The sequence below is a fragment of the Talpa occidentalis genome, unplaced genomic scaffold (genome assembly GCF_014898055.3).
Source record: "Talpa occidentalis isolate TD23 unplaced genomic scaffold, MPIMG_talOcc4v2.1 talOcc4.17, whole genome shotgun sequence".
Taxonomy (NCBI): Eukaryota; Metazoa; Chordata; class Mammalia; order Eulipotyphla; family Talpidae; genus Talpa; species Talpa occidentalis.
In genome coordinates this window covers 38348390-38360491 of record NW_023601754.1, presented here as the reverse complement: position 1 = coordinate 38360491, position 12102 = coordinate 38348390, and the positions used below count along the sequence as shown (strand labels likewise).

At 48.6% G+C, this 12102-nt stretch overlaps 1 protein-coding gene across 3 annotated transcripts; it reads left to right on the top strand.

Annotated features, from left to right (window-relative positions):
- Window positions 1-586: 586 nt before the first annotated feature.
- Window positions 587-10579, top strand: ZNF792 (zinc finger protein 792). 3 transcript variants are annotated; one of them, XR_008552496.1, is made up of 4 exons: window positions 587-731; window positions 3258-3384; window positions 3915-4021; window positions 4910-10579. XR_008552496.1 is itself a non-coding variant. In XM_054697127.1 (4 exons), exons 1-4 carry the CDS (start codon window positions 1451-1453, stop codon window positions 5179-5181), a joined length of 585 nt encoding a protein of 194 aa, XP_054553102.1. In that variant the 5' UTR covers window positions 1286-1450; the 3' UTR covers window positions 5182-10579. The 3 variants fall into 3 exon arrangements, 1 of the variants encoding a protein (XP_054553102.1); XR_008552495.1 differs by lacking the exon at window positions 587-731 and adding an exon at window positions 1284-1641; XM_054697127.1 differs by lacking the exon at window positions 587-731 and adding an exon at window positions 1286-1513 and having other exon boundaries at window positions 3899-4021.
- Window positions 10580-12102: the final 1523 nt, after the last annotated feature.

The window sequence follows — 12102 nt, the reverse complement described above, 5'->3', positions numbered from 1 at the left end:
CGCCAGACAGGAGTGGTCTGCTGTGCCATGTGGGTAGCTCCCTGGCTGGGGATCCAACTATGCCTCAGTGGCTGGCAATAGCTTGATAGCTCTGAGACTTAACTCCTGACCCACCAGGGGGGAGGCACCATGTCTTGACTAACTTTAAGATCTGAGAATGAGAGACAAGTTAATGTCACGGCATCTTGTATCCCAAACTTGAAACCATGCTGACTTCGTCTTTCCGAGGTCGCTTGACCCTATCGCCAGGGGGTCACAGAAGGCTGGGGACGGCCCCTGGCAGAACTAAAGCTCCCGGGGCAGCGCGTGCAAGGTCCGGGCTGGAGCAGGGGCGGCTCTCCGCGCGCCCGCAGGGCCGGGGCAGGGCGCAAAGCGCACCCCCAGGCGGGGTGCTCGTGCGTCACGGCTGACGCCGGCCAACGACAGCCGGGAGGGGGCCGGAACTTCCTGCTTTTCAGCCCAGCCAGTCATCTCCCGAGCCCGGGCAGTGCGCCCCGAGCTGCGGGGCCGGGGCCGGGCCCAGGGGCGGTTGGGTTGGGGGGGGCCGCTTCCCAGGCGGCGTTTGGGGACCGAGCGGGGGCGGACAGTGAGGCTGGATCCACCTCCCCTCCTTCCGAGGAATCGTGACCCCCCAGTCTCAGAGGGGCGTGCGGGGTCCCCAGAGGCGGCGCCTCGGGTGCAGTGCGCCTCTGGCACCGGGAGACGGACGCCCGCCGGGCCCGCGCGCGCAGGTGAGTGCTTGCGCCGCCGCCACCGCGCGGGCTCCGATCCAGCCAGGCGCGCCTGCCCTCCGCCTTTGCGCCTCTCCGGTCGCCGCACGCTTGAGGGTGAGGGCCTGGGAGGGGCGTCGCTCCTGGTCGAGGGCCCAGAATCAGGCCAGACATTGGAGAGAGCCGAGCCGTGGAGCGGGTGAGGCGAGGAAGGGCTTCCTAGGCGCCCGGGGGCGCCGGGAAGGAGACTGAGCCTGAGCGCCGGAGAGCTGGGGGCCGAGGCGGACCCGGCGGCGGGGCTGACAGCCCGGCCTCTATTCTGAGGCTACTGGGAGCCACCGAAGGTTCAGCGCGGAGCAGAACATGAGCAGACTCAGGTCTAAACAGGCTCCGTGTGGATGCTGGGTGCAAAACTGACCTGGGGGCGAGGATGGAGGCAGGGAGAGCTGGGAGAGCGAGGGGGGAGCTGCCGCGGGGAGAGTGGGGGGAGGGAGTAGGGGGGTGTCGCTGCAGGTAGAAGGGATGGGACTCTGGGTCAGCCTTTGAAAGTTGCTGACCAGGGGTTTTGTTTTTTTTTTTTTTTAGATTTATTTATTTATGCATACAAGAGCTGGGGTACAGGCCAGAGGTGCCGGAGGTGAGAGGATTCACCAGAGACAGAGTCGGGAACAGAACAGGCAGACTGACGAAATACACTGCTGAGGGGAGCAGCGGGCAAGACAGGAGAGGTCTGCTGCGCCATGTGGGTAGCTCCCTGTCCGGGGATCGAACTCGTGCTGCAGAGGCTGCGGACAGCTCCAAAGGTTGCGTCTTAACTCGTTGCGCCACCAGGGAGGCCCTGACCAGGGTTTTTGATGCGGCAGGTAGTCGGAGGGAGGACCCGTGGCTCCATCAGCTGGAAGGGCAGATGATCCATCACAGTAAAGGGCAGGTTGGTGGCAGAAGGTATTTTCAGTGGAAAAGCAAGGTTAGGTTTTGGCCATGGGAGCTCTGATGCCCCAGAGACCCCTCGCTGGAGCAGAAGAGGGGGCAGCTAGAAGTGCAGGCGCGCTGTTAGGGAGAGCTGGTTAGGGTCGGGAAGACTGAACAGGAAAAGCTACAAGGGCCAGACTGTATATAAATACAGAACTCTGCCCAGAAAACCAGCCCCTTTATCTACAGCAAGCCATCCAGGAAGCTGGCCTGGTACAGGTCCCACTGCAGGAAGCCAGACTGCTATCGCTGGACAATAACTTCTGGAACAACTGAAGGGCCTTGGGTGCCCTGGCTGGCAGCAGGGGTGAGGCTGGGGCAGTGTAGAGGCAAACGGTCTGCTGGGTTGCCAGATTTTCAGGGAGCGGGGTGTAGATATGAGAGAGCTGCTGAGGCCTTGTGGAGGTAATACTGTTATGGCAGTTTCCAGAGAAACCAGATGGCACTCCAAGGGGTGGGGGGAGAGACAGAGACAGAGACAGAGACAGAGAGAGAGATTTATTGGTCACATCAGTGGGCTCAGTGGGACAGTTTCCAAAGGACTGAGCCAGAGTAACATGGTTTGTGGGTTTGTATACAGCTTGGCAGAAAAGCATGCAGAAACAGTACAGTTTGCATACCCCAGATAAGCATCTGCTTAGCTGAGCTCCACTGAACAGGGGTCAGGTGGGGGTTCAAAGGCGGTCTGTGGTCACCTCGTGTCACAGAGCCAGGCCTTCAAGCCCCCTGGTAATGTCCCACTTCAGTATTACAATAAACCTGAGCTGCTGCTTGCTCCCCGCTCTGCCTCTCCGCAGGCTTTACAATGACTCTTGGGGCAGACGTGAGTCTCAGCTGGGCTGAGGAATTAGCTCCAGGGGAAGCGGCATCAGCAGGGAGAGCTGCTGGAGTCTGGCACCTGGAGATAGGGGGACCAGAGGGTGGGTTTGTTAAGGTGACTGATGAAGGGACAGAATGCGGAACACAGGACAGGCCAAGGGCACAGGATCTGACATCTTAGCCACACTGGTGACTGACACTGAAGCCAGGACAGGGCCAGGTGGGAGGCCTTCAAGTCAAGTGTGGGTGTTGTCCTTGGCACCCCTAGGGAGCCGTGGGGTGGGCATTCTGGGGCAGGATGGGATCATAGCTGTGCCTGCCAAGAACACCCCAGAGGATGCCCTGTGCAGAGTGGCATATGGGGCTCCACGTAGACATCTATGATGAGGGCCAGTGTGGGGGGCGAGGGTGAGGGCCAGTTTGGGTAAGGTATAGCCCAAAAGGTGACATACATATGGGGTGTGTGAGGGGCTGGCCCCAAGGCCCGAATACTGGGATTAAGGGAGCTCGAGCACATTTGTATGAGGCCTGGCATTGGGGGCACGAGGGGAGGGATTTGGGCCCTGCACTTCAGGCGGCGAGCTTAGCACCTGTGGGGGCCGTGGGCTGATAAAGTGATCGTGTGAGGCTTGAGGGAAGAGCAAGCACCGGTGACAGTGTTGGCAGTCGCCTGGGACCAGTGGGGGGTGGGAGAGCTGGGGAAGGGAGCCCCGAGGCCAGAGCTGATCATGGAATGCACTGTCCCCTCCATGGCAGGGCTATGTGACTTTTGAGGATGCGACCATTTACTTCTCCCAGGAGGAGTGGGGAATCCTTGAGGAGGCTCAGCGACTCCGGTACAGCAATGTGATGCTGGAGAACTTCGCGCTCACAGCCTTGCTGGGTAAGGCCTTCGCCACCCCCCCACCCCGCCCCGAGCATCCTGAGCTGCTCTCTAAGGCTCTTTCCTTCCTGCACCTGGGCCACGGGCCCTGCTTCCTTCCCCACTCCCTGGTTATGTGGCAGGGGGCCCAGGCTGAGCGGTCAGCAGGGCCCCGCCCTCTCCCAGAGCAGCCTGAACACCTGCTGCCCCAAAGCCTTGTGCGAAGGGTTCAGGAGTGAGGAGTCCTGCAGTGAGTCTGACGGCCTCCACCTAAATGGTGACTCCCCCATCTGGGGGACAGACCAGATCTGTGACAGTCCTTTCTGCACCTCTTGTCTAGCCCATATTTCCCAAAGCCGGTGTGTTCCAGGAGTGTAGGGACTGATGGGATTGCTACTTGCTGTGGCCTCCGGGTGCTCCTATGAGACCTCCGTGTATATTCTTTTAGTAACATTTCATTTTCTTTCCCAGGGCCTGTTGTTGGGGGGGCTCTCAGGGCCGAGTGCTGGCCCACAGTTGCCTTGTCTTTCCTCAGAACTTGCCTCTTTCAGCTCCCACATCGTTGCCCAGCTGGAGATGGGGGCAGGACCCCAGGTGCCTGACGGAGTGGACATGCCTTCGGCCATGGCAAGAGGGGCATATAGTGGACCTGGCTCTGGTGAGTGGGCCATGGAGGAGCAGGGACATCACTACGGCCTTCACATTGTACCTGCAACTTTCCTCATTTTTGGGCCTCCCTGGTGGCGCAGCAAGTTGAGCGCAGTGCTGTGAAGCTGTCCGCAGCCTCTGCAGCGAGCGTTCAATCCTGGCCAGCCAGGGAGATACCCACATGGTGCGGCAGACCTCTCCTGTTTCGCCCACTGCTCCCCTCAGCAGTGTTTTCAGTCGTCTGCCCATTATGTTCCCTGCTCTGTCTCTGGTGAATCCTCTCACCCTCCTGCACTTCTGGCCTGTACCCAGTTCTTGTATAAATAAATCTTTATAAAAAAAAACTTCTCATTTTCATGATTATCCTGATATCAAAGCCAATGGCCACAACGCTTCTTCCTTTCCTTCCCCTTGCTTGATACACTGCCCCCCAGCTCTTTACTCCAACTCTGTACCCCCAACCGTGCCCCATCCTTCTGGTCACCACATCTCTATTTCCACAGCTCCCTCTATGGCACTGATGTTCATCCAGGTGTACCCCAAAGTGGGGTACACTTAATGTGCTGTGAAATGTGTATATTTCCTTTAATAGCCTTTAAACACCAGCTACCTGGATGTACTCGGATTTTCCTGGGACTGGACATGCCCTTCTGGGCAGCATTTACCAGCAGCCAGTGCCCACTGAAAGCCTTTGTAGGGTAGTGCCATCCACTTGAGACTACCCCATATTTGTGTCCTTGGTCTTGGTAAGAGTGGTCCAGTCCTCACCCTGACCTCAGGCTCCTCATCCTGCCAACAGTCCAATGGGCTCACTCCTGGGTCAGACAGGCATCTGTAACGGGGCTATTTCTTTCTCTCAAAGTTAACATGAACTTCACCACCATTTCTCTGCTTTCAGATTTTTGCGATGGAACCGACTCACCTTATGAACACAGAGTTTCTGTGGAAAGGCTGTCACAGAACAGGAATCCCAAGACTGCTCTGTCTACCCAGAAAGATATGTGTGGCCTACACTTGAAAGACATTTTGCACCTGGATGAACACCAGGAAACACATTCCAGGCAGAAACCCCACATGCGTGAGGCTCATGGGAGAGGGCTGGAGTCGAGCACAAACCTTCACCTGCAACAGATGCAGCAGAATGTAGACACGCCAATAAGAAGGGAGTAGGGCAGGACCTCGCTGGTGAAGATGTGCAGGGACAGCACATCAGAGAAGCCTTTCACAATCAAGGAGGGTGGGGAAAACTTTGTGGCCTAAGCCAGCTTTCTCCAGCCTCAGATCTCTTCCAGCACAGAGGAGCCAAACCCAAGTATGGAAGGCATGGTGCATTCTCACACTGTGCAAAGCCGTAACAAGTGCAATGAATCAGAGGGTGCTTTCAGTGAGAAACCCACCCTTGTTCAGCACCAGAATACTCCCACTGGAGAAAGACCTTATGAGTGTAGCAAATGTGGGATATTCTTTAGCCATGCTGCTGGCCTCTCTCAACACCAGAGAATTCACAACAGAGGGAAGCCTTATGAGTGGGGTGAATGTGGGAAGTTCTTTAGCCGAAGCTCCAACCTCATTCAGCATAAGTGGGTTCACACTAGTGAAAAACCTTATGAGTGTAGCGGATGTGGGAAACTCTTCAGCCAATGATCCAACCTTATTCATCATAAGAGGGTTCACACTGGTAAAAGTGTGCATGAGTGCAGCGACGGTGGGAAATCCTTCAGCTGCAACTCCAGCCTAATTACACATTGGAGAGTTCACACTGGAGCAAGACCTTATAAGTGCAACGAATGTGAGAAATCCTTTAGATACACTGCCAACTTCATTCAGCATCAGATAGTTCACACCGGTGAACGGCCTTATGGGTGCAGCGAATGTGGGAAAGCCTTCAGCCGAAGCTCCAACCTCATGAAACATCAGCGGGTCCACAGTGGTGAACAGCCTTATGAGTGAATATAAGGTTAGCCAAAGTTCCAGCCTCAACAGCCACTGAAGACTCCATACTGGTGAGCGACCTTATCAGCGCTTGGAATGTGGGAAATTCTTTAACTGAAGCTTCAGCCTCAATAACCATTGGAGACTTCACACCAGTGAACAATCTTATAAATGCACTTAGTGTGGGAAAACTTTCAGATAGAGGCCTCACCTGAGGCAGCACCAGAAAGTGCACAAACCAGGTAGGCCATATATATGCAGTGAATGTGGAAAAGCTTTCAGTCAAAGGCCTAGCCTCATCCGGCATCAGGAAATTCACACTAGAGAAAGGAACAAGGAGGAGGGGCTTCCTCCTTCAGCTCAGCAAGCCACACCAGAGATAAGCTCTGAGAGTAGTCGTTATGAGGGAGTCCTCAACCAGAAATTGAACATTGTTCATACAAATATTCACACTAGGGAGATTTCCTATGAATGTTAGATATGTTGGGAACTTTGTGGACCTACATTGCATTTTTTTTGACTATGGAATTTACCAGTTTTGATACTGATAGAGTCATCTCAGCTCTATCCATCTCAGCTCTATCTGGCAGGTCTCCAGAGAATATGCCAGCCACTCTGTGTGCTTAGGGATGGCGGACATCTTTCCTTCCAAGAGGGAGTCATGAGTAGTCTGAGGCCATAGGAAGATGCCATTCCCACCCCTGTGACTGGTTTAGCTGTGGGCATACTCATCTTTGGTCACAAAGACCTCAGCTGCGTTCTACTGGCAGCTTGCCAAGTTTCTCCTTTTCAAGGACACCCTTGAGCTCATGTGGTGCTTATGATGGATTTATTCAGCTTCCACGTTACCCATCCCAACAGCTACCTACTTAACATCACTCTGGTGTGGGTGATAACAGGGCCTATTGATAAAGATACCTTCAGTCTCCTGTGTTATAACCATTGTGTGAAGTGGGTTGAAAACAGAACTAAGATCTGTCAAACCAAAGGGTCCCCAATTTTACTTCCACAGAGAGAACAGCAAGATAGCAGGGAACATCTGGTCTCATTTGTATTGCTCCTCAAAGCCTTCTAGGAAGGACCATAGGGTTTTGTGTTCTGAATAACATGAATTTTTATGACCAGAGATCACTCTTAGGAAGGGGCAGTTCTAACAGCCTTCTATACAGCTAGGAGCAATAGGAATTGTGTCCCTTATTTCCTTACCATGGAGCAGACACTTTTTATTTGGCATAGGCAAAGGAATCACAAGTCTTAAAGGCTAACAGCCGGTATACAAGTGTCTCAACTGCAAGACTTACTAGGCTCAGGTGGGAGCAAAAAATTCAGAACACTGGGGGATATTAATAGGGAGTGGGTGAGACAGCAACAACTAGAGGGGATGTAATTATTCTAAAACTATATCCACAAATGTGACCCTGAATATGACTACAGGATTCAGACTTAGAAATTTTCAGAACCTCCAGACCTATCCTATGACTAAGGTTTCTGGTGGGGCAAATCATCTCAGGGCTCTGGATTTCTGCAGGCTCTCTGCTCTATTTTTTTTTTAATTTATTTATGCATACAAGAACTGGGGTGTAAGACAGAGGTGTGGGGGGTGGTGAGAGGATTCACCAAAGAGAGTGGGGAGCAGAACAGGCAGATCTACTGAAATACACCACTGAGGGGAGCAGTGGGCAAGACAGGAGAGGTCTGCTGTACCATGTGGGAGTCCCTGGCTGGCCAGGGACCAAACTGGTACTGCAGTGGCTGACGATGGCTTGATAGTGTTGTCCTTAACCCCTGGGCCACCAGGGAGGCCCTCTGCTCTTCTCAAGGCCATTCCTGAGCAGGCAGGAAAAGAACTGAGAACAGTAAATCTTGTATTGCATGGAAATAGCATTTGTGACATGGACAGTCACTTTTGCTACCAAGGCATGAGAGAGATGGAGTAAATGTAGGATTGCCAAATCTTCCAATTTTCAAAAACGAGTGGGAGATCAGATTTTGTATATAATTTCTAATGCTGTTTTGAAATACAATTGTCGTGCAATCATTGTATGTATTTGATACATACAATATGATACATTTAAAACATACATACTCAGGGAGCCAACAATGTAATTATGATAATGACCCTATCCATCACCCATAGAGCTACCTCATAGCCCTTTATTATCACTCCATGCCTTGGCCAAGAAACCATTAGTTATACCCGAAGGAAGGATGTATTTGTCATTCCTAGAATTTTATACAATTGGAATCATAAAATATTTATACTCTAGTTTGGTCTCTCTCATACAGCATAATTACCTCAAGAATCATCCATACTGTGTGTATGAATGGTTAATTCCTTTTACTACTGAGTAGTGCTCTATTCAGTGAATCTACCACAAAGTTTTTAAGCTATTTTTTTATATGAGACAATTTGGTAAAATACATACAATGCAAAACTTACCATCTTAACCATCTTTAAATGGTGTTAAGTACATATTGCAACCATCGCTACCATTCATCTCCAGAATAAAACTCTATACCCATAAACAATAACTCCCAACTCCCTCTTCCCCCAAGCTCCTGGAAACTATCATTCTATTTTCCTTCTTTGAATCTGACCACTCTGGGTACCTCATAGAAATGGAATCATACACTATTTCTTCTTATAACTAACTGCTTTAGCATAATGTCCTCAAAATCCATCCATGTTGTAGCATGTGTCTGAATTTCCTTCCTTTTTAGAGTTGTATAATATTCCATTGTACATATATGCTACATTTTGCTTATTCATCTGTCCACAGATACTTGTGTTGCTTTCATCTTTTGGCTATTGTGAAATAATGTCTCTTTGAAATTCTGGTTTTCATTCTTTTGGGCATATACTCAGGAATGGACTTACTGGGTCATATGGTAACTGTATTTTTACTTTTTGAGGACTTGCCACACTGTTTTTCAGGGTGATTGTACCATTTTACTCCCACAAACAGTATACAAAGTTTCTAGTATTTCCACATCCTAACTTGCCTTTTCTTTTTCCTTCCATAGCATCTATCTTATGTGTGTGGTATTTCACTGTAGTGTGGATTTGCATTTCCCTAATGATTGTGATATTGACCATCTTATATACCTTCTTTAGAGAAATTTTTCTTCAAGTCCTTTTTGCATTTGTTTCTTTTTTTAAAATTTTTTAAAAGATTTATTTATATAAGAACCAGGGTACAGGCCAGCTGCACGGGAGGGTGAGAGGATTCACCAGAGACAGAGCAGGGAAAAGAACAGGCAGACTGAAGAAATACACTGCTGAGGGGAGCAGTGGGCGCAGCAGGAGAGGTCTGCCATGCCATGTGGGACCCTCTCCAGCTGGCCGGGATTGAACCGGCGCTGCAGAAGCTGCGGACAGCTTCACAGCGCGGCGCTCAACCGCCTGCGCCACCAGGAGAGGCCCCCTTTTTGCATTTTTGAATTGGGTTTTTGTTATCAAATTTAGGATACTATTCCCTTATCAGATATGTAATTTGCATATACTTTCTCCTACTCTATGGGTTGCCCATTTTATCCTACTTATAGTGCCCTTGGTACACAAAGGTTAATTTTCATGCTGTCCTGCTGCACCTCCCCCTGCAGTGACCTTTAAGGGCTAACAGTCCCTAGGTCCGGCTGGGCAACCAGCACGCAGGGGGAGAACAGCAACCAGCACGCAGGGGGAGAACACCCTGAAGCAGAGGAAGTTCAGCGGAAGTTCCCTGAAAAGGCAGAAGCTTATCAAAAGATAACGACCACCAAGAACCACTACAAGAATGCTAAAAATCTTATCCCCGTCTTTCTAGAACTACAAACTTTAATCTCTTATCTGTCTTTCTAAACTTCCTCCTTTCTTCTATAATGGTCATTGTTTGTTATGTAGATCACCTCCCTGATGGTGATAGGCTGAGCCCATGAGCAAGCTGATTTCATTGATATTCAATGTTCCTGTGCTTTTGGAAAACATATATATACTGGTCACAAACTCAAAGAAAATTACACTCAGATTTTCACTCTTGAAGTGTGTCTGTTTGTCATTTCTTTCACCGACGCCCTGACCACCCTGCACGCTTCTCTCAACCCTGAGGTGGCCTCATCGTCTACTGCTGTGCTGGTCCACGGCACTGTCCAGTTTGCCTTATTTTCTTTTGTCCATGCCTTTGGTGCCATATCTGAGAAATCATTGCCAAATCCAATGGCTTGGAGCTTGTGCTCTGGTTTCTTCTAAGTTTTATAGATCTAGGTCTTACATTTAGGTCCTTGAAGCATTTTGAGTTTATTTTTTATATGGTGTTAGGTAAGGGTCCAACTTCATTCTTTTCCATGTGGATATCCTGCTTTCCCAACACCAACACCATAAGTTGAGAAAGCTGTTCTTCCCCTCATTGATTGTCCTTAGCACCCTTTTAGAAAATCATTTGGCTGTATATATAGGATTTATTTCCGGGCTCCTATTCTATCCCATTAGTCCACATGTCTGCCTTTATGCCAGCACCATACTTATTTCATTAATGTAGCTTGAGACTAAGTTTTTTAATCAGGAAGTGTAAGTCCTCCAAAATTTATCTTTTTCACAATTGTTTTAGCTCTTTGGGGTCCCTTGAGACTCCATATAAATTTTGGGGTTGATTTTTCTGTTTCTACCAAAAAAAGTCATTGAGATTTTGATAGAAATTGCATGAAATCTATAGATTATGTTGGGTCCCTGGACACCTTAATATTCAGTTGTCCATTGATGTACATGGGGTATTGCCATTTATTTATATCTTCTGTATTTTCTTTCAGTAATTGCAAAATATCTTACAAGATCCTATGACAGTAAGTGGGATTCACATAGAGTTTAACATTTTTTTGAATATCACTGCCTATAACCATGCACATAGTTTATGCTATTTCACATACATTTTCCTTCTTATACTGATCCTTGATAAACTTCTTTTTATTAGTTGCATAATATTCCAGCACATGCATGTGAACTGATTTACTCAACCATTTACATAACCTTGAGCTCTACTTTTGTGCAAGATCACCTTCAGCTATTAAAGTCTTTGCACACCAATGGTTCTAACTATTTTTTATTATGTACCCCACCTTTGTAAATTGAATAAAATCACAATGCTTCTCCCCAGAAAATTCTTAAACAAGAATATACATATATTAAATATAATTATAGCCCACAAACCTGTATGTAGTTGATTCATGATTTGCCTGAAACCTCTAAACAGAATCAAAGTCTTCAGTTTAAAATTTTCTGGTTTTAACAAGTTGAGCATATTTCAATTGATATTTAATTCTGAAGAGGCATGACCCAGAATCACCAAACAATAAACAGCTAATAGCTCCTGAGTGCTCATTATGTTCCAGGGATTGTTTTAAAGGACTACAGTGAGATTCAGAGTTTACACTCTTCAACGACACACCACACTGCCTCTCATGGCCCAATGGAATATAGTAAATGGTTATAAAATCTGACTAATGAATAAAACATTTTAAAAATTAAACAAAAATTTAAAAATAGTAAAACAAATTACTGAGGACACAAACCTACCCATACACCCAAACCTACAACCACAGGCCCAATTCTAAAAACTTGGCAGGGAAGGTGCCTTTTTCACTTGTTTACTGAACTATTAAACTGATTTCTATCTTTGACAATGAAACCATGGGAGAAGGTTCAGTTTTCCAGTGTGTGACACCAACCAAATATGAATAGTATTCTCCTTACCAAATCAGAGTCTAAAATAGTCCCTAAGAGGGCCTCCCTGGTGGCACAAGGGTTAAAGTCTCAGCACTCTGAAGCTATTTGCAGCCACTTTGGCCTGAGTTCAATCCCTGGCCAGGGAGCTACCCACATGGCACAGCAGACCTCTCCAGTCTCACCGCTGCTCCCCTCAGCAGTGTATTTCAGCAGATCTGCCTGTTCTGCGCCCCACTGTGTCTCTGGCAATCCTTTCCCCCCCACACACACTTCTGGCTTGTACCCCAATCCTTGTATGCATAAATAAATAAATCTTTAAAAAAATAAAATAGCCCCTAAGAGCAAACATCAAGAGCTGTATCTAATCAGAAAGCCTTAGATATAGGGCTTAGAAAGAGACCACAAAAGAAGATTTGAACAATTTGTAATCAGTAATGTGAAAATAGTAGCTAAAAAAAGAG

Bases quoted from the DNA above. Each gene is read 5' to 3' on its own strand.
- ZNF792 (XM_054697127.1), top strand. From the start codon at position 1,451: ATGTGGGTAGCTCCCTGTCCGGGGATCGAACTCGTGCTGCAGAGGCTG. The intron at 1,514-3,257 runs GTTGCGTCTTAA...CCTCCATGGCAG, and splicing joins GGCTGCGGACAGCTCCAAAG to GGCTATGTGACTTTTGAGGA. The intron at 3,385-3,898 runs GTAAGGCCTTCG...GTCTTTCCTCAG, and splicing joins CGCGCTCACAGCCTTGCTGG to AACTTGCCTCTTTCAGCTCC.